The sequence below is a fragment of the Muntiacus reevesi genome, chromosome 3 (genome assembly GCF_963930625.1).
Source record: "Muntiacus reevesi chromosome 3, mMunRee1.1, whole genome shotgun sequence".
Lineage (NCBI taxonomy): Eukaryota > Metazoa > Chordata > Mammalia > Artiodactyla > Cervidae > Muntiacus > Muntiacus reevesi.
In genome coordinates, this window is record NC_089251.1 from 250,313,051 (window position 1) to 250,334,923 (window position 21,873).

General features: G+C 41.9%; 1 protein-coding gene across 3 annotated transcripts in view; it reads right to left on the bottom strand.

Annotated features, from left to right (window-relative positions):
• Positions 1 to 21,873, bottom strand: part of NFE2L2 (NFE2 like bZIP transcription factor 2) — a 32,939-nt gene continuing 11,066 nt past the window's right edge. For 2 of the 3 annotated variants that reach the window (XM_065931813.1, XM_065931814.1), the window contains exons 2-5: positions 3,840 to 4,106; positions 3,168 to 3,257; positions 2,133 to 2,324; positions 1 to 1,725 (exon numbers count right to left, since the gene is read on the bottom strand). In XM_065931813.1, coding sequence (XP_065787885.1) covers positions 496 to 1,725; positions 2,133 to 2,324; positions 3,168 to 3,257; positions 3,840 to 4,106 — 1,779 coding nt within the window. In that variant the 3' untranslated portion in view covers positions 1 to 495. Of the gene's footprint in view, positions 1,726 to 2,132; positions 2,325 to 3,167; positions 3,258 to 3,839; positions 4,107 to 19,191; positions 19,328 to 21,873 lie in introns of those variants that run through there. The other variant, XM_065931815.1, reaches the window with a different exon arrangement.

Consider the following 21,873-nt stretch of genomic DNA (forward strand, 5'->3'; position numbering starts at 1 on the left):
AACGGTCCTGATATTCCTTTATTAGTACCAGTTTTTCAACTAAATTGTCTTTCGCCAGAGCTAAACAATTTAATATAAAAAAAATGCCATTTTTTTTGTTCATATGGTATTTATAAAAAAAAAAAGTACATAGTGGTTAGTTTTGCAACAATTTGCTTTTTAGCCAGATGTATCATATAAATCTATGAAGGTAACAAATGAGATAAGAACAGTATAAATAAGGAGTTTTTGTAGTATTTACAGTGTATAGAAACTAGCCCAAATGGTGTTCTAAGAAATTTTAAGTTTACAAAGTTAAAGTGAAACTACTGATTCAGCATACTGATAACTTATTTTAATGCTTCTTAAAAGTTTTATATTTTCTACACTAGTTGAGTATAATTTTGCATAGAATTACTTATAAAGTATATTTCTGCATTTCACATCACAGTAGGAGCTTTTTTAGTATAACAGTACAAAAAAACCCAAAATCACTAGATCAGAAAAGGTCAAAATCTAGTTTTTCTTAATATCTGGCCTCTTGCTTTTGGGAACAAGGAATACATTGCCATCTCTTGTTTGCTGCAAGGAGTATTCACTTGGAGAGTAAGGCTTTCCATCTTCATCACGTAGCATGCTGAAGACTTCAAGATACAAGGTGCTGAGTTGTTTTTTCAGTAGATGGAGGCTTTTGTCATTTTCTCCTCTTTCTTTGAGCAATTTTTCTTTTTCATCTTTTAAATGATCTAAATCTTGCTCCAGTTCCACTATATTTTCCAGTTTTCTTTTTCTGCAATTCTGAGCAGCCACTTTATTCTTACCCCTCCTACGTATATCTCTAATTAATGCAAGTTGAGCCTCATTGAATTGCTCCTTGGACATCATTTCATTGAAGTCCTCAACTGGGAGGTTAATGATCTTTTCTACAGGGAATGGGATATGGAGAGCTTTTGCCCGTAGCTCATCTCTTGTGAGGTGAGCCTCCAAGCGGCTTGAATGTTTGTCTTTTGTGAATGGGGTTTTTCGATGACCAGGACTTACAGGCACTTCTTTCTTTGGTGCATTTGCACACTGGGAATCACGTGCTGGAGCGCTCTTCCCCTGTGATGATGACAAAGGTTGGACTGGGTCCCCAGAAGGCCACACTGACTGTGTTTTGGGACCCTTCTGTTTGACATTTCCAGGGGCACTGTCTGTCTCTTCCATTTCAGAATCACTGAAGCCAAGCAGTGTGTCTCCGTAGATAGAAGATCCCACTGAGTGGTCTGGTGATGCCATGCTTGGACTTGTGTTCAGTGAAATGCCAGAGTCAGAATCATTGAATTCTGCTGTTGTGCTTTCAGGGTGGTTTTGATTGAAGGCTTTACACAGTGATAGATCAGAGAGGTCAATGGGCCCGTTTAGAAGTTCAGAGAGTGACTGGCTTAAAGTAGCAGAGGAGGGCATGCCGTTGCTGGTACTGGGCTCTGCTACAAAAGCAGAATAAAATTCATCACCAAAATCTGTATTTACTGTGGCACTTGAATTTAATGAGTTCACTGTCAACTGGCTGGAGTCTTCAGTGGAGAGGATGCTGCTGAAGGAATCCTCAAAAGCGTTGAGAAAATGTGGGCTGCAGTTACCTACTTCTTTATCCAGTGAGGGCATTGATGAATAGAAATGGTAATTGTCAATTTCTGTCAGTTTGGTTTCTGGACTTGGAACTGTACTAGTCTCAGCCAGCTTGTCATTTTGAATATTAAGACACTGTGGAAAAGAAGTTTATACTATGTAAATCAAGGTTAGGCTATTTTTGATACTCGGTATCTGATGGTTCTCTCTCCCCACCCACATTTTTCACCAGGCTCTTCCAGAATTGAGAGATAATTCCCACTTCCAACAGATCGTTACACCTAAGCATATGTAACATTTTCAGAGTTCCCAGATCAGACTTCAGGTTTATAACCTGATTGATCCTCAAGACATCCCGTCCATTTAACTAACAAAAGTTCACTGAAGTGAGCATGGTGCCCAGGCTATCCTAACTAATTTAAAAGCACCTTCCAATTCTTCCTATAAGTAGGTGGCATATAAATAATAACTGGAATGACTAATTTAAAGGGACTGAATATAAAATAGCATCTTTGGTATTCATTATACTAGATCTTAGTTACCTGTAATTCTGGAATGGATAACAGTTCCTCCCAAACTTGCTCAATCTCCTGCTGCATATCGTCTAAATCTGCAGTGGCTACCTGAACGACCAAAGTTTCAGGTGACTGAGCCTGATGAGGAGCAGTGAAGACTGGGCTCTCGGTGTGGCTGGGAATATCAGGAACAAGTGATTGAAACGTAGCCGAAGAAACCTAAAATTGAGAAGGCATTTGTATATGAATCTGCCACCAACAGTGGGTGGGTACAGTCCAAGGCCATCACAACATCTGAAGTTGGAATTGGCTGCAGTTACATATTTGTCATAACTGCTATTTCTATATGATGAAACAAATCTTTGTCTTGCCCAATTGACTCCAAGTTTATTCCTTAGCTTAACTGCTTTGCCCTGTGCATTTGAAGGTAAACTTCAAAATGCATAAGAACAATCTTTAGAATTTAATTTGTATCTATGTAACACCTAGTACAGTGATTCAGAAAATAAATTATTAAAATTGTTAACCGAACAAGTCTTGGTTTTACTACCCAGCTTGCTTTCTACTCAAAGAAATCCGTTTCTAAGTACCTGTAACAAATGAGTTATTTGCTTCCATGGTTTTGCTGATGCATGCGTGCTTCTGTCTATGCAGGAGTAAACATTTCTTGTGGTTCTGCATTATATGGACAGAGGAAGGTGGTTTTTTTTGGCACCAAATGGTTACCTATAGGCTGAGGTTTCTGCAATAAATATTTGCTACTAAAATGCTGTTTTATCTTTTTAATGGAGACTCATCAAGGCAGGGGTCCCCAACCTCTGGGACCTAATGCCTGATGATCTGAGGTAGAACTGATGTAATAATAGAAATAAAGTGCACAATAAATGTAATGCCCTTGAAATCATCTTGGAACCATCCCCACCTCCCCAGTCCATGGAAGAATTGTCTTCCACAAAACTGATCCCTGCTGCCAAAAAGGCTGGGGACCACTGCACCAAAGTGATCAATGTAGGTTATATTAGACCCAGTTGTAGAGGTCTGCTGTCAATCAGACGTTAATACCTCATTGTCATCTACAAACGGGAATGTCTCTGCCAAAAGCTGCATGCAGTCATCGAAGTACAAATCATCTGCTTTGGGAATGTGGGCTACCTGCACAAAAGGGAAAGACATAGACGAGGAAAAAACTGTTCAGTGTTCATAAAATGTTTACAATCTAGTTAATCAAATACCTCTCTTCAGAAGTCAATTTAGTAAAAAGAGCACAGAATCAAAGCAGACTATCTGATTTCAAATCGTGGCCCCTTCAATTTATTGCCCAGTTTCTGGGCAAGTTATTTAACCTCTTTGAGCTGCAGTTGCTCATCTGTAAAGCAGAATAATGGTAATTCATATAATTGTTGTGTTCATTAAATCAATCAATATTAAAACAGTGCTTGTCCCAGTACCATGAGTAATCCCTACTACAACAGTTCTACTACTGTCAGTACTGTTGCAGCTTCTTGATCCTTAAAATAACAATTTTTTATAGCTTATAAAGCTCTTCCCTGTAATATATATGTCCTAATTGTTATACTCTGAGGTAAGTCAGTCAGGCATTGAATTCATCAAGAGGCTGAGGTTGGGAAGTTTACTTAATAAGTAAAAGGCAAACCTGGAACTCAGATTAACCCCTGGGTCCATGTCCTTTGGGTCCTGCCCCACACCTTCCCGAGAACTGAGTGCCCCCTGTACCTGGGAGTAGTTGGCAGACCCACTGGTTTCTGATGGTATGTGTTGTGCTGGCTGAATGGGGAGGAATTCACCGGTCTCTTCATCTAGTTGTAACTGAGCAAAAAAGGCTTTCTCTTGCTCCTTTTGGAGTTGTTCTTGTCTTTCCTTTTCAAGCTTTTTCTGTTTTTCCAGCTCATGCTCCTTCTGTCGTTGACTGAAGTCAAAAACTTCTCGACTTACCCCGAGATCTATATCTTGCCTCCAAAGTATGTCAATCAAATCCATGTCCTATGTTTAAAACAAAAAAGGAAGGAGAGAGACCATGGTTAAAATGGTTTTAAAATAGTAGATAACACATAATTTATACCACTGCTGATAGTAGGGGCTAGGGAGATTACAAATAAAATCTGAATGGGAACATAAGTCCAGTGTTCTGGAAGGACACAGTAATTCTATCCAGTGTTTGCATGTATTCATTTTTCTTTTTTTTTTTTTAATTTTTAATTTTTTATTTTTATTTTTCAGTGGGTTTTGTCATACATTGATGTGAATCAGCCATAGAGTTACACGAATTCCCCATCCCAGTCTCCCATCCCACCTCCCTCTCCACCCGACTCCCCCGGATCCTCCCAGCCCAACAGGCCCGAGCACTTGACTCATGCCTCCCACCTGGGCTGGTGGTCCGTTTCACCACAGATAATATACATGCTGTTCTTTCGAAACATCCCACCCTCCCCTTCTCCCACAGAGTTCAAAAGTCTGTTCTGTTCTTCTGCGTCTCTTCTTCTGCCCTGCATATAGGGCCATCGTTACCATCTTTCTAAATTCCGTATATATCATTTTTCTTAAAAAAAATCACCTTCAAACACAGCTATCCATTCTTAACATTTATTACTTGGATTTATTAATGAATTGGGAGATGGGAGAGGTCACTAAAAGCAAAGTAACAGATGTTGCACGTTAATGTTCTTGAATCAAAAGAAACCGCACACTTGTTTAATGGATCAGTAAAATTAGAGCAAGCACCCTGAGCCAATGGTTTATCATGAGAAATGGAGTTTGAAGAACATGACTGAATATGTGGAATTTCCTCCTAAACTTGCTTGCCAGTTTACAGAGGAGGAAAAAACTGCAAGTTAAACTCTTGCAGTTGTGAGAAACCACTTTTCTTTTGGTCTTTGCCTACAGTGGATTATCTTCTGCTTAGCACTTCTTGCTACATTTGTCTCCATGGTTACTTATTAAAAACAATTTCCTCTTGATCTGAGTTTTAACTCCTGAGGTACGACCATGTTGGTAAGGTCAAGTCCTAGTAACTGTAATCTTGTGACTGTGGTAAAGCAAGGGGCTGTCAGAAGAATTGCCAAAGGAGTATTGCCCAGTAGGCTCACTCCTGATAAATAACCCTCTGAATAACACAAGCCCAAAAAAAAAAAAATGGCTCCAGGGAACAATGGACGGTAACGCGTTCTAACATAAGGGGAGAATCTTACAATGAGGGATTGGTTATTCTGATTTATATAACAAGGCTAGGCTTAGGCACCATGGCCAAATTTTCTAACTAAATATGTCAAAAAAATTTTTCTGATTCAAAATTTAAGTTTTTGTTAAATAATCTGAATAGGAAATTTAAATCTTTCTATTTAATAGATCATTTACATTGAAGACAATGAGATGGAGATTGGAAAAATCAAGACAGAGAAAGGGAATTGGGGCTGAAGGCCAGCAGACTCAGTGTGCAAACATCGAACTGTGTATTGCAATTCAGACAACAGCTGGCAGCACTGGGCTGCCCAGTGCATTTACAGCTCTATTACCTTCAGCCGCCAAAGGACAGGAACAAGGTGGTTCCTTAGCTGAGCAATCAGGCTATTTCACCCAACCAAGTCCAAGCACAGATCACCCAACCTAGAGGCAGCCCAGCTACTGGAGAGTAGAGGCCACCTCCAGCCGTGATTGAAAGTTGGCATTCGAGTCTTAGACGCTGTGAAATCCTAGCTTTAAACAGTATAACTTAAAAGAGTACAAACCGCACACAGCAGGTATAGTTAAAGCAGTATCTGTAGCTCTTGAGAACTGGCTAGGGTATACCTATTTTTAAGGCAACATCTATTAAGATCTTTCCATATATGCCAAGCGATGTTTTAAGTACTTCAGATATATACAAACCAAGTCTCAAAACCACATGAAAAAAACATGTATCCCTATTTTACAGGTAAGTTTATTGAGGCTTAGATACTACTGGAAAGTGCCAGAACAGATATCTCAGGGGCTTCTCACACGGCGCTAGTGGTAAAAAACCCACCTGCCAATGCAGGACATGTAAGAGACATGGGTTCAGTCCCTGAGTCGGGAAGATCCCCTGCAGGAGGAAATGGCAAGCCACTCCAGTGTTGCCTGGAGAATCCCATGGGCAGAAGAGCTTGGTGGGCTACAGTCCATGGGGTCGCAAAGAGTTGGACACGACTGAGCCACTCTTTCTTTTCACCTGGATTATGTTCCTGACCACAAGCAACAAAATAGAAATTGTGTAAAATTCAGTCATACATGACTTTTCTCAGGAGGATCCCCACTAAAACAATTTCCATTCTAAAAATTGTTTTGCCTTCAATGGGCATGTCTACACAAAGGTCATGTGAAAGAGAAAGGCCCAAGGTATAGAGAAACCTACCCTAAAGTTGTAATTAGGTTGGGCCATATCTTCTTGGGGCAATCTAAATACAGCTGAGTATCCTGTCTGGGCCATTCTCCAAACCGGAGCTAACAAGGTGGTAAGGAGACGTTTGGCACGTTCACACCTACTAAAGGCTCGTACTAAAAATTAAAGAAATGTGTGCTCATACAGTTTCAACTGAACTCTATAGTTTCCTACCCTTCTCAAGAGCGGAACATGGAAAGCACACTGAACTCTTCAGAAGAGTCACAACAGAGAAACCCCAATACTTGTCTCTGTATTGGGGGGCCACGGACCACATCCCGCCCTCACGTTCCTCAGCCTGCCTGGGCCTGGGGCTTCTTGTTAAGAGGTCCCAGGATAAAAACCAGTACCCAGTTTTGGCTTTCCCATGAAAAGCACTGAAGAATTTATGTTGGAAACACCTCACAAATATGAGTCCAAAGTATCCCTAGAACCCAGAACTATATGGGAGGAAAATTTCTAATTTATTCTAAAACTATCAGTGGCAATCACACCAAGAGTTGATGTAACTTCTTTCCCTTTCCCGGCTCTCATCAGATGAGATGTCTTGAATGGGTTCAGATAGTTACGCTGTACATTATTAACTATTCCATCCTACCCCTATAATACAGATTTTGGTGGATCAAATGAAACATGTGGAGGAACTTTCTCTGTAAATGTAAAGTATATGCAAGTACTGATATGCCTCCCAACGGGAATGGGTCCTACTGCTTGCTCTAAGTGAGTGACACCAAACTCCAGGCCAAAGGAGAAGAATGGAGTTGCAGACCTAACCGGAGTGGGAGCCTTGAAACAACACTCGGGTCTTGAAGCTACTTGGTTCCTTTTCAAAGAAGGTCGGAAATTGACCACTGGGCATATGTAATGGGTGTTGTAAATAAATGTAAACAACACACTTTTATGTAAACTTGTATGTACCCAAGTAACACCCTCTCAATTGCTGCTCAATTTCTGATATGACTGCCCTTCAATGCACAGCTCGAAACCAGTTCAGTGTTTTAAAACTCCCCATAACAATTAGGCAAGGGCACCTTGCTAGATCCTTTATCAACAAACAGGAAACATAAAACACAAAATATCATTTCCAGCGATAACATCAAATTGCTCAATGCAGGTTGGGCAGCCTTCATGGAGATTATCACAGACCAAAACAGGTTTCAAAGTGTTCTCAGAGGTTTTGCTCTGTATTTTTAAGTGTATATGTTTGTTCTTGCCATGAGAGCTCTCTGAAAGAAAACATCTGCTTGGAAAAAAAAAGCTGAGTTTTAACCACTTTGAATTCCTAAAACAAGTGTTCTGATGGTTGCTTGTCATAGCCTTGATATATCATACATCGTGTTGTTCAGATTTTCACCTCAGTTTCAGAGGGAAAAAAATCTGTGGGCATTTGTTATTGTACGAAACATTCAAATAATTAAGAACAGCAGAAGTTTGTCCACACACATCTCACTGGCAGGGAGCCCCTCAGCCCCAGGACTGTAGTAAGCTGTCCTGAAAGAGCCCTGTGACTGGGCACGTGACTGACTCCACAAATGACCGATCTCTCTGCAAAGCTCTCAGACTGTCTAAGGGGAGACAGTTGGGATGGTGCCTGTAGCAGACAAGAGCATGACCACGGACAGGGTGGAAGGAAAATGGCTGAGGAGGAAGAAACTGCTCTTGCACACTTCACCCTGAGGCACCGAGGAAGCACAGCTGCCCTTCAACAGGGCGGAGAAGGAGGGTCTGGGGAGGGAGGGGGAATGTATGGCTTTTCAACAGGCATCTCCTTAAGCTTCAAGGTGTTCCTGAGGGCGTTCCGCACTGGGTGTAGCCTTCACGTGCCACAGGGAGCAAATGCCATGCACCACACTTGGTGTCTGAATTTTTGTTGCTATTTTTCTTTTGTGATCCCTGAGTTATGTTGCTAGCTTGGCTTTGACAAAATAAGACAATGTATTAATACTAAGAAATGTTTGACAGTTCACATTAAATCACCATCTGGCCCAGTGGAAATAGTCATATTGGAAAATGTATATATATCATCATTTGCCATCTGGGTAATCTGTTATTCGTTTTATGGGAAACCTGAAGTTGGACTATTAACTTGGGCCACTTTAAAACAAACATCTTTGTTCCAGGATAAACAAAGAAGAAAGCCCTTGAACATAGAATCCCAGAATAATGTCTTTTGCAAGCTAATTTTAGTGCTCTGAATAAACTAGCATTTTATCATGCTCAGATGATTCCCCCCAAATCAGAAAAGATAAAGCAAAGGTATTATGAACTCCTAAATTAAAGCAATTCCGTAAACCAAGGCTTTAGAAAAGCATCTAAAATGAAATGGTTTCTATCACATACATTCACACATATAAATGAAACCTGTACCCACAACCCTTTCCCTCTTTCCCCTCTCCCATTCTCTGTTTTGTCCACAGGATGAAGGGAAGGTGATGGAAGGTTTCCTTCTAAACATAAGTTTCTCTAATAAAGTATTTTTTAAAAATTGCAAGGAAAACTCTATAAACAATAAAACCTGATCCTCACTTCCAGTCACATGGTATAAGTGTTAAGACAATGTCCCAGGTGATTCCTTCTTAAAATCATGTAATTCCACTAAGAAGACAGTAAATCTTTTAAAGTTTATTCTCCTGATATTGATCCCTCCACCCAAATATTAACAACTAGCATTCAGAGTCTAAATTACACCCAGTAATACTTTTCTTTCAGACATTTCAGTCTTTATATCATACCCAGATAGTTATATTATTAACCTAAAAGCCAAATCTGGTTTAATATTTTTTTCCATAGAAGCTACACAAATATTTTGGGCAAAACCAGATGGAACATTAATCACATCCTACCATCCCTTAAGAACACAGGTCAAATTAACAGCTATAGGAAGGTACAGAAACAAGTGAGGGTGTGCTCAGATCCTGAAGAACTGATTAAACAATATAAAAGGTCTTGATTTACAAGCCTCTCCTCTGCAGTATGGATCCTTACCACTAAAGGAAAAGAACACCAAGCAGGTGTGTTTTTAAAATACATCTCGCTGATGACTGTTCTCTTTGATAATATTTATCTGCCTATTTACTTCTTTCCTGCTTCATCACAAGAAGATACAACACAACGAGGTCAATAGTTTTCTCAGAATTCTAGAGAAGGCAGATGACAGGTTATTCTTTATAGTCTGCCCACATTCAGGTACTTTTGATTCTACTGATCTGATTTGCTAATTTCTGAACACATTGCTATAATAATTGTGAAGTAAGTGGTTAAAGACAAAGGTAAAAAAAACATTTATACAGAATCATAGAATGTTACAGGTGGAAGAGGCCTTACAGACACTGAGGTCAAGTGTAAATGTCACTGGGTTAATTTCTGTGTAACTACAGCTCCATTTAAACAAATAACTGGCCTTGCAACCAGTTTATACGTCAGCAGAGACCCCTAATAGGTAATAATAGTTACCACTAATCCGAGTTTTCCTTCTAGAGTAAATTTACTAAGGATTATTTCCTCAGTCTTCAATAACTAGCAGTTTTTAACAGCATTAAAAAAAAAATCTCAAACACACCAAACATGAATTATTCAATGACTTAAAATCCTAGATCACATATTTGCTAGTCCATGAGTTGCAGACACATCCTCCTACGCTTGTGTCTTTCAGCTAGAAAATGGTCCCATTTCCTCACAGTCCAGCTTGTTACTGTGTACATTTTCATGTGCTCCTTCCTGCTCACAAGTTTCTCAGCAGTGATTCAACCTAAGAAACATGATCAAGCCAGTTTACTGGAACTTTCATCCATTTCACTTGTCTGTACACTGCAAAGTGTGATGCAAAGATAAAGCAAGGCCCGAAAGTGAACAGAGGAAGAATTTGGACTGTTTATTTTCCTAAGAGGCATATACGTGTTTGGCCAAAAAGAAACCAGAAAGGACAGTTAATTTCCAAAACAGCAGGTGATCCCACTGCTACTGATTCCAAAAGTGAATCTGAGTTTTCTATGGGAAGTTTCACACCTGGATGCCAGCGGAGTTAATTTCTGCTCGTTTGTAGTATTTTTGCAGGACGCTGCTGTTGGGCCTCAAATGGCCTATGCAAAGGTAAGTCACTATGTCGAGCGGCTTTGTTTGATAAGCAAACTTCAGGACCCATTTTTTTCACCTCCATTTTTGAACAAGCCATGAAGGTATTCAGCTCTGGATGCTGCACTCTACACATGAAAGTAATTTTGTGAATAGGTCTGTTATCACTACTAGAATGATAGAGGAAAACACACACACCTTTGCTTACCAAGAAAACCTTCAGGAGCATTGGCTCTAACTCTAATAACTTCACTCAGCAAACACGCTGACATTTACCAAGTGTGAACTGACCAGGTCATCAGATACCCACCTTGGGTGGCATCAAACAGACCTGCTTGCTCAGCCCCCTGCCCCTGCCCCCACGACAGAGGGCAGAGCCCCAGCATGCTCGGACCCCTGGAACTCTTTTAGCTACTCCTGCCACTTCTAAACCCCCTAATGATACTTCACCCTCTCTGGATCCTGCATTTGTAAACAAATTATTTATTTTAATCTTAAAGCTCCTTTTCAGATTTAACTGCTTACAATTAGCTCTAAAAGGTAAGAACTGGGCCAGGGATTCAGGCCTGCTGTTACTTGCTGCCAGCTCAAGACCTGTGTGCCTGTGGAAGTGACAGTGATGAATCTTAGATACGCATGTATTGTAATATACAGAGACTATCTAAAATACTTAGCTTTTTTTGTACATCCTGTTAAAACAACATTACAAAGGGGGGGGGTCTGCTTAATTATTTCTTAGTGTTAACTTTATTGAGTATGAAATATTTCTCAAAATAATAAGCTACTAGTGGCTAAAATGTCACTTTACCAGAATGGTGATAGTTATAATAAATAGGTAGTCAAAATTAATAAGATTAGTGTACATAAATGGATCATTAATCCAGCTACCCACTGAATACACACACACAGCTCACCTCTCAGGTACCTGGAACTACGCTAGGTGCTGGGGACACAGAGGTCAAGAGGACAGTCTCTGATCTCAGTTTAGAGACATGAGGAGAAAAGCATGTAGGGGCCAAGACAGCACCGAGGAAGTGTCACTAAACTGCAGAGACTTCGCAGGAGTCAAAAGCTCACCGGTCACAAGCACATGAACATCCCACCCACTTAAACAAGGGGCAAAGCTGGGTTTTTCCAAACGTCTAGTCTGTATGAATACTGGAAAGCAAAGGAGGTTTTGGAGGTGGAGAAGACAACCCGTCTCCACTCACCCTGCCTTTCTGGTCTCCCCTCTTCGTGGCAGCAATCCCGCCCCCACCTCCAGTTTCTCCCGAGGCTCAGATTCTCCAGCACAAGGAAAATTCTCAGAGACGTCCTCCTTGCATGTGGACTTCTCAGTCAGTATGACTCATCTCAGATGCCACACTGTCACGGAACGTGGTGACGGGAGGCGCCCAGAGGACGCACATAGCCCCTTTCATTTTTCAAACAGGGAAACTGGTTTAAAGGGTGAAATGACCGTCCCGAGATCAAAGGTCAAGGGTTCCAAAGCTACAATGGTTTACTTTTCTAATTTAACATCTAATTTTATGACTCCTGCCCAGTTATTTGGCAGAGATGGGGGGAAAAATATATTTTTGCTATATCCAGGTCAGGAAGCAACAGAACTGGACATGGAACAACAGACTGGTTCCAAATAGGAAAAGGAGTACATCAAGGCTGTATACTGTCACCCTGCTTATTTAACTTATATGCAGAGTACATCATGAGAAACACTGGGCTGGAAGAAACACAAGCTGGAATCAAGATTGCCAGGAGAAATATAAATAACCTCAGATATGCAGATGACACCACCCTTATGGCAGAGATTGAAGAGGAACTAAAAAACCTCTTGATGAAAATGAAAGAGGAGAGTGAAAAAGTTGGCTTAAAGCTCAACATTCAGAAAACTAAGATCATGGCATCTGGTCCCATCACTTCATGGGAAATAGATGGGGAAACAGTGTCAGACTTTATTTTTCTGGGCTCCAGAATCACTGCAGATGGTGATTGCAGTCATGAAATTAAAAGACACTTACTCCTTAGAAGGAAAATTATGACCAACCTAGATGGCATATTAAAAAGCAGAGACATTACTTTGCCAACAAAGGTGCATTTAGTCAAGGCTATGGTTTTTCCAGTGGTCATGTATGGATGTGAGAGTTGGACTGTGAAGAAAGCTAAGTGCCGAAGAATTGATGCTTTTGAACTGTGGTGTTGGAGAAGACTCTTGAGAGTCCCTTGGACTGCAAGGAGATCCAACCAGTCCATCATAAAGGAGATCAGTCCTGGGTGTTCATTGGAGGGATTGATGCTAAAGCTGAAACTCCAATACTTTGGCCACATTATACGAAGAGTTGACTCATTTGAGAAGACCCTGATGCTGGAAGGGGTTGGGGGTGGGAGGAGAAGGGGACAACAGAGGATGAGATGGCTGGATGGCATCGATGGACATGAGTTTGAGCAAACTCCGGAAGTTGGTGAGGGACAGGGAGGTCTGGCGTGCTGCAATTCATGGGGTCGCAAAGAGTCGGACACGACTGAGTGACTGAACTGAATTGAATTTTTTAATTTGCACCTCTGGTCCCAGCTTGCCAGTCAGCAGATTCCTCTCAGCTTCTATCTCAGCTGGTGTTCGCAAAGTACTTCATGGTTTGCAGGACTGGTCACTGCACAGCATGAGGAGGTAGTTTATCTTCATCTATGGATGAGCACAATTAGGCTCTGGGTCTCCAGCATCCCTGCCCCAAACTGCAAGTTGGCAAGTGGCAGAGCCAGAACCCCAATCCAGATCTGATGTCCAGCCTATGGGTGCTTCCCACCACCGCAGGACAAAGGCTGCAAACTGCTTCAGCCCCGTGCCCCCTGCCGGGTGGGATGCTAAAGCTGGAAGCCAGCTTATTGACGCTCAGCCCACCCGTCCTGACAACTAGGCAAGTCCAGTCAACCTGCACAAGCAGAGTTTAGCATTTAGATCTTCCCATAAAGTCAATACTCACCCCCAGTACTTTCTCTGTATATCTTATGTGGGCTTTCTTACAATGGCCCAACTAAACTGCAAACTCTTTCAGGGCATGACAATGTCTTTTTTAATAGACGGCATGTGTATACAGGATAACTTTAAAAGCTACAAAAGTAATCTGCCAGTTATCTTTCCCCAAGGCAACCACTGGCATCAGTTTTTTGTGTCCTTAGGAAGATATTCTATTAAATACACACCCACAGGCACATATTTCCCAGGTGGTGCTAGTGGTAAAGAATTTGCCCACAATACAGGAGACCTGGGTTCCATCCCTGGGTTGGGAAGATCTCCTGGAGAAGGGAAAGGCCACCTGCTCCAGTATTCTTGCCTGGAGATAGAAGAGCCTGGTGGGCTACAGTCCATGGGTTGCAAAGAGTTGGACACGACAGGGACTAACACATTTCACAGACACACACACAAGTAGTATATAATCATAACATTCTACACTTATTTCTTATTTAATATACTTTAGCGATGGTTCTACATCAGGGCATAAAGTTGTTTCATTATTTTTAATGGCCGAGCAGTATTTTAAGAATAGACTTTTAATATAACAATCTTAATCAGTCCCTCATTGGGCTTTTAAGTTATTCCTAATCTTTTGCTAGGGCAAGCGATGCTACCATGGCTATCTTTGTACATAAATCATTTCAACAATGTGTGAGGATCACCTATGAGACAGACACTCAGAACTGCTGGTCAAGGAGTATACACATTTTTATTTATTATACAATGAGAAATGCCAATTTCCCCCACTCTTTTCCCCAATCATGTGTCCTTCACACCTTGCAGCACATTGGCACATGGTGCTCACCCAATAAATACATAGTAATTGTTGATACAAGGTCTCCTATATTAATTTCAAACTCATTTCAAAATTAGCCCTCTCAGTATTTTTAAAGATAAGACAATAAAACTAAGACTAAAGAGAATATACTGTACATAGTCAGTTGTCCAGCCAACATTTCTTTAATCACCAGTCTATGTCCAGCCAAGGTTATCTTGGTTGGTGCCTTTGGAGCTGGTAAAACAATCTGCAGGGGCAAGAAACATAAAGGCCACCGTAGACACAGGTAGAGGTCAGGCAGTCTCAACAGGTGAAACGAGCAAAGTTGGCAACCTCAGTCCTTCTACCAGACAAGGTGAGTTCCCAAGAAAAAACCAAGTCAAATAAAAATGGAACTACCATATGATCCAGCAATTCCATAGCTGAGTATACATCTGAAGAAAACAAAAACCACTTGAAATAATTTGAAAAGAAAGATATGCACCCCAATGTTCACCACAGCATTGTTTACAACAGCCTAGATATGGAAACAACTGAAGTGTCCATGAAGAGATGAAGGGATACAGAAGATACGCTGTAAATATACACAATGGAATACCACTCAGCCAAAAAAGGAGAAAATTCTGCCATTTGCAACAACATGGATGGACCTGGAAGGTATTATACTTGGTGAAATAAGTCAAGTAGAGGAAGACAAATTCTGTTTTCACCTCTGTATGGACTCTAAAAAATAAAACATACAACTGAATATAACAAAACACAGATACAGAGAACAAACGAGTGGTTTCCAGTGAAAGAGGGTTGGAAGAGAGGGGCAAGATAGGGGAAGAGGATTAAGAAGTACAAACTACTAGTGGTATAAAATAAATAAGATACCAAGATGTAGTGTACAGCACAAGCAATATCATCAATATTTTATAATAACTTTAAATGGAGTATAATCTATAAAAGAGAAAGCAAGTCCAACCAGGCTGACTATATGTACTAGCTCTTTGAAGACCAGGAAAAGGTCTAGGGATGTGTCTCTCAAAAACATGTAAGTTGGCTATTAAATTACACTGAACACACAAGTAACTAAGAAGAGCCGATGGTGATCTTGCAGAACACAGACCAAACACCAAATTTATAAATAAGTATCCCAAAGCCCAGAGATACTAAATGGGTAACTGACACTAGATCTCATCTGACTGAGCTGAACCCAGGAAGGGTCATCTGGTCAACTCACAGAAATTAGATTTCAAACTAGACCTTCCTATTGCAATTTCTAGTCCTTAAATTTCTGAAATGCTAGGAATTACTTTGAAAACAGAAGTGTACAAAACTGTCATGTGGCATTTGACCCTGCAACCAAATAGAACCCTGGCCTATAGAACCCTGTTATCTGACCAAACTATGACTTGCACTTTTATGCAAAGAACTTTCCTTTCCCTACTCCTAATCTCTAAATCCTCAGTGGTATCTAAAGATTGTGCCCATATTCAACACAATAGGACTAAAGGGCTTCCAGTTCTAACCCTGACTTCAGGCAGACCATCTCTGCTACCAAGAGCAAGAAGTGCTTTAAATTAACGCGGAAGCTGAGAAGTCCCAAATCATGGGGTCAAGGCCATGGGCCCACCAAATGCACATTCCAAACTTGACTGACTCATCCATGGGCTCACGAAGACCAAGGGTGACCCCAGAAATAGTTCTACATCTTCTTGGAGAAAGGAAGCCCTTCGAGACATCAGCCCTTCCATTTTTAATGCTTACAGAGCACAAACCACTTTCACTTACATGACTGTGTCAATTAATCCTCACACTACTCTGTGTGAAGATTAGCAAGATGAAGAAATAGGTTCAGAAAGGTTAAATATCAAAGGTCGTCTGACTTGTCAACTGTATCTGTAGCGGAAGCAGCCCTCGCTAAACCTGATGGACAGACCCATAAATCAAATCACCATTTAGTGACTCATCATGGCTCCCTTTCCTCCTCGATTCCTCAAAATAGACAAAAAATTCTGGTTTGCTCTAAGGGTGTTCATTTTAATTGTCGGTGGCTTCTTCCTTAAGTCAGTTTTGCCACGAAGAAAACAATACCATAAAACAGGCCTAAACTTTTACCAAAGGATCTCAGGCTACCTACCTAAATAACAAACACCTGAAGTCAAGCTCTCAGTCTTTTTCTCAAGGACAAAAGCTGTGGGTCTGGTTTAAAATCTCTGGTTTTGGGAAAAGAACTCCTTAAATGAAAATATGAAAGCCAGATGTATGGAGTTTTCCAAAGTAAGTGCTCACACAAAGTGTGGGAATTATTTGTACCTTATTACTACTATTCTCCACAGATGTATCATTATACTGCCCAACAAAAATTTACACGTCAAACATGGAATCGATCATCCTGTCCACAGGAGACACAGTACAAAAATTCTTTCTCTCATTGCCTAAAATAATTGCTTTTTAAATCCTTCTATCTGGAACTGGTGGAAGTTCTTTGCAGCCCTGACGCCCACCATGTTTCCAATACCAAGGAAGCCCAGGATGGAAAGCAATAGGCTCTGAAGCACATTAAGTTCCACGCCCATCCACGGTCATGTTACAGTAACATGTTACAGTAACTTTGAACCTCAGTCTCTCCATCTGCAGAAGGACAGGGTTGGGTTGGGTGAGTCCAAAGATCCCTTCATCTAAACAACTCTGATTCCATAAAGTCAAAATGTAAGCCCGGAACCTAATTTTGAACTTTAGAACAAGCTAATTTCAGCAACCTGTAATAGAGGCTCTAAGGCAGTACTTTCCAGTATAAATTTAATGCAAGCCAAATGTGTGATTTAAACAACTTTAGAGAAAAGGGAAAGTGTTAGTCACTCCGACTAATGTAGTTTAACACTACATTAAAGTGTTAGTCGTGTCCGACTCTGAGACCCCGTGGCCTAGAGCCCACAAGGCACCTCTGTCCACAAAATTCTCCAGGCAAGAATACTGGAGTGGGTTACCATTCCCTTCTCCAGGGAATCTCCCCAACCCAGGGATCAAACCCAGGTTTGCTAAACTGCAGGAGGATTATTTACGGAGTCACCAGGGAAGCCCAAAACGATTTTAGTAGCCTTACAAAAAAAGAAAAAAGTTAATTTGATTTAATCAGTATTATTTATTTCACCCAATATATCAAAACATCATTTTACTTTGTCACTAAAAATTTTAAATTAATGAGCAAGTGACAAAACACTCAACGAATGTAACAAAGACCAAATGACATGATCACATAAAATGTGGTCCCACCAAAATAGTTATATTCAACAGAAAAATATCTCATCCTTCTTCTGTTTAAAATTTTAAATCATAATTCATTAAAATTAAAAAATGCACACCCTCAGTCACACCCGTCCCATTTCAAGTGCTCAAAAGTGACCAGTGGCAAGTGACGGGGCAGCTCTGGGCACCTACAGGGTGGGCCCCCCACATTTCTTAGCGGGGGAATTCTAATGAACCAAACCCCTCTGTACTGCAAATTATTTCCCGAGAATAATGGGAACAGGACACCAGGTCATTGCTCACCATTGTTTGCAAAAAGCTACTTCAACGACCTGAGAGTAGAAGTCTGAGTGTGAGTTTCTAACAGAGCACTGTTAAGGTCCAGAGGCCACATGATCACCAGACTGCTGCAAAGGTCATCCAGGAGAATGGGCAGAAATGAGGGGTTTAGGTAATAGCAAAGTACCACTCTCGCCATGAAAGACAGGAAAAAAGAGTTTTTTAATTTCCCTTTCCCAGAGAACAAAGAGGATAAAGAGAACAGTGAGCAGGCCTGATCATTTCTAGCTCTTTTTTTTTTTAAAAACTGTTCCTAACTCTGCATGTCTTGTAACTAAGTTTGCTTTCCTTCCCCCTGACTTTGCAGGAGCTACACTTCCGCACCTATTTTCCTTTGACTCTATATGCTAAATACATCCTGCATCTGGTGTTTACCCTTAGAACAGCCTGCCCCAGCAGTGACATATCAGAAAGAAGGCAGAGCCACTGAACTGCCAGACTCAATTACTGGGTTACTGATGCCAGCCTATGACTGTTTTTGGACAAGTCCTAACGCCTTTGTTCCTCATCACCTACTCCAGACTGCGAGACCTCATCTTATACAAGCCCCTAGACTCCTCTTGGAGACACAGTTCTTGAGGCATGAGCCTACTGTGTTCCCCTCTCTGCTGGCTGAGAATTAAAGCCACCTTTCCATTTCCTCCAAATTCTGTCTCTGTACTTTTTAATTGGCTTTGGTGGACAAAGAAAGCCAAGATTTTGGCCAGCAACACTATCTGTTCCAACCAAGGATATGAATTAGTCCTAAGTTTGGAAATTACATTTCAACTGCTTCCAATGTATACATTTGCACATGCACAAAATCCACTGTTGCTGTCAACTGTTAGGCAGCAGTTTGGGCCTCTTAAAAAGGAAATGATAATTAGTATATATATCCCATTTCATTCTCTTAAAATCAGTACAGGAGTCTTTAACTTTCTTTAAGGTCAATTTTTTCAGTTAACTTGCTAAATAAATACATAAGGACATCGGCTACCTAGAGAGCCTTCACGTTAAGATGTGAGAAGGGAAGATCACAGTGCCAATATTCTAAAGCTGGGTAAAGGAAAGTGCGACACAATCTAATAACAGTAAGTGCATTTATCGTGCGCTTTCTATGTGTTCAGTCCCTTCCAAGCACTCATCTCCATGACCTCACTGGTACTCAAACCAATTGGCAAGGAAGGTGGTATTATTATCATCTCCTTTTGGGGCAAGGAAACTGAAGCATGGAGACGTTAAGTAATCCTGCCTGAAGACCTACCTCTAGAACCAGTCACTGCGAGATCCACCCCCGGCGGGTGCTACAGGATCACTCACAGGACACAGGCCCTCTTCATACCCAAGGCCTCTTCAAGGAGGTCGCACGCAGCGGTCCTGCTGGGGTCAACTGTACAGGGAGCTCTGGCTGCAAGAGAAAACCCAGAGCAACACCTGTCCTCCCAGAACTGTTTTCCATGTGGGGAAAAGGTGTGTGAGCGCCCCCTGGAAATACAGACATGTCAGGGGTGAAGCAGTAACACTCCCAATACATTCAACTCCTGCTGCATGGGTCAGATGAACATGGGCGGGGCTCAGTCGCTCAGTCCCAGGCTCCTGTCCATGGGATGGGATTTTCCAGGCAAGAATACTGGAGTGGTTCCCACACCCTCTTCCAGGGGATCTTTCTGATCTAGGGATCGAACCTGAGCCTCCTGCATTGCAGTGGGATTCTTTACCACTGACCCACCAGAAATCCCACAGCTGGGTTTAACCTTCCATTTATGCACTCCTACCCCCCAACTCTTTCCGTCTGTATAACTTGCCTATGGAGACTGCTCCATTTCTAGGCTCAGAACCCAGAGTAAGAAATTCTACAACCAGTGAAGGAGTGAGTCTGTGATGGAGTTCACCGAGACGGCTGACCAGTCCCTTAAGCAGGGCGTCCAGTGGATAGGCTAGCGGGCCCCACGGAGGAGACAGGGCAGTGTGGGCCCCTCTGTGTCCCAGGGCACACGGAAGGCCTGGCCATGGACTGGTCTTCCGTCTCTGCAACAATCAGGCCCTGACGTGAGACCAGGACAAGCCATAGGGGAATGAGACGCTTACAGCAAAGAATGACAAGGGGCATGGATTCAGGGAGGGATTTTTCTTCAAGTGGGCCAAGGAAACCTCAGATCCCACACATTCAAACATCCCCGATGAAGATGTATACTTATGATAACAATCTCAGGGCTGCCGTGTGTATACTGTGTGCCACATCCTCATGCCCAGTTCTCTTCTCACCTAATTCTACACTGTACGTAGGTTCAGCCACATCTAATGACGACAAAACTGAGGCACATCCCCCGTACTATCTCTCCAGCTCTCTGGACCCTGGTTCTCTCCCCACATATCAGGGATAAGGCTCCTTAACTCACAGGGGGGAGTAAGGAGTCCACAGGACAAAATTAGTGTGTGAAAGCACACAGCACCTGGCTGGTGGTGGGAAGAGCCCCAGAGACTGCAGCTGCCTTCGCCAACATTGCAAGATGCCCACCTCTCTTAACTCAGGGGGACGCAGAAGCAGAGCCCATGGAAGAGAAAAGACAGAACACTGTCTTGTGTTTTCATTCTTGGGTGAGTACTGCTACTCCCTGGGGCTGGAAGGCAAGGATGATGCTCTTCCCTCTGAATGAAGATGATGAGGGCAAATGGATCGTGGGAACGGGCAAGAAGAGAGAAACTCCCCGGTGTTACCAGGGAAGAAAACAATCCATCCTAAAGGCAAACCGGCAACTTCTGACTCCTCCTTCCTCTCCTTTCATCAATGGAGTGATGGATACGTTGGTGATGAGTTTCTGTTAAAACCCAGGAACAGCAGGGTGTGCAAACTTGAGCACAAATGGTTTCATGATGGAGCTAATGGAAAGAGAAAACTCTACTCCCTTCTTTAAAATGGGGGGGGGGGGGGGCGGTTTAGAAAATTTCTTCTTAAAAGGCTAACAAAGGAGGCACAAACTGGAGTATTAATTACAGATCCTCAGTGCTGGGCTGATGCCAACGCATCGGCATCTCTCTGCCCCTAACCTGCCCAAGCAGAGGCCATAATAAACTTCCTGCCACACCCAGCTCATGTGTCTCACCCTTTCCAAAACCTCCTGTGATTTCCAGATGCCTCATATAAGTCTGAAACACCACACTTGGGCCCCGAAGGCCCTCTGCAGCCAGCCCCATGCTCACCTTTTTAGCCCTGGTGACCCCACACACGGACACAGGCCAGTTCACGCCCGCACGCTTCCTCCGGCTTCCAACGGCAGTTTGAACCAAAACAAATCTTACCAGCTTAAAAAAAAGAAAGCAAAAAACAAACTAGATATACTGCTACCTCCTCCAGGATGTCCTCTCTGAGCATCTCAGTTGGAAATGACATTTTCTCCTCTGTCCTTTCATCTACCCCAGGTTAAAAATACCGAGTTCCGAGAGGGCAGTAACAGACACGGCCTCACATTTGCTGAGCAGCTACTATTAAATAAGCACTGGGCATGGTGCCAGCCACCAGAGTTACGAAAATGACTCTGACACAATCCCTACCCTACAGGAGGTCATACCTTAGTCAGGAGAGATAGATTAATTTATACTCATTAAGTATTGAAACATGCCCCGCCCTAAAATCCAGGTGTACAAAGAACAAAGGGACTGATTAATTAGGAGGAGAGGCAGTTTGAGAAGCAAATGTCCTTCAAGGAGGACAATATATTTGCTACATTATCTTGGACGATTAAAACAACTTCATGCCCTGAAAGTTCCCTAGGGTGTGTTACCACCTAGTAAATATTTGTGGAATGAGTAAGTTAGAGTTAGGCTTAGAATTCAGTATTTTCATTGTGTATCTAAGGTGTCTGGGGTTAAAGAATTACTTATGTTCACAAAGGTTTCATATTTAATATCACTTATAACCACAACTACTAGTCACAGAAAAATCAAC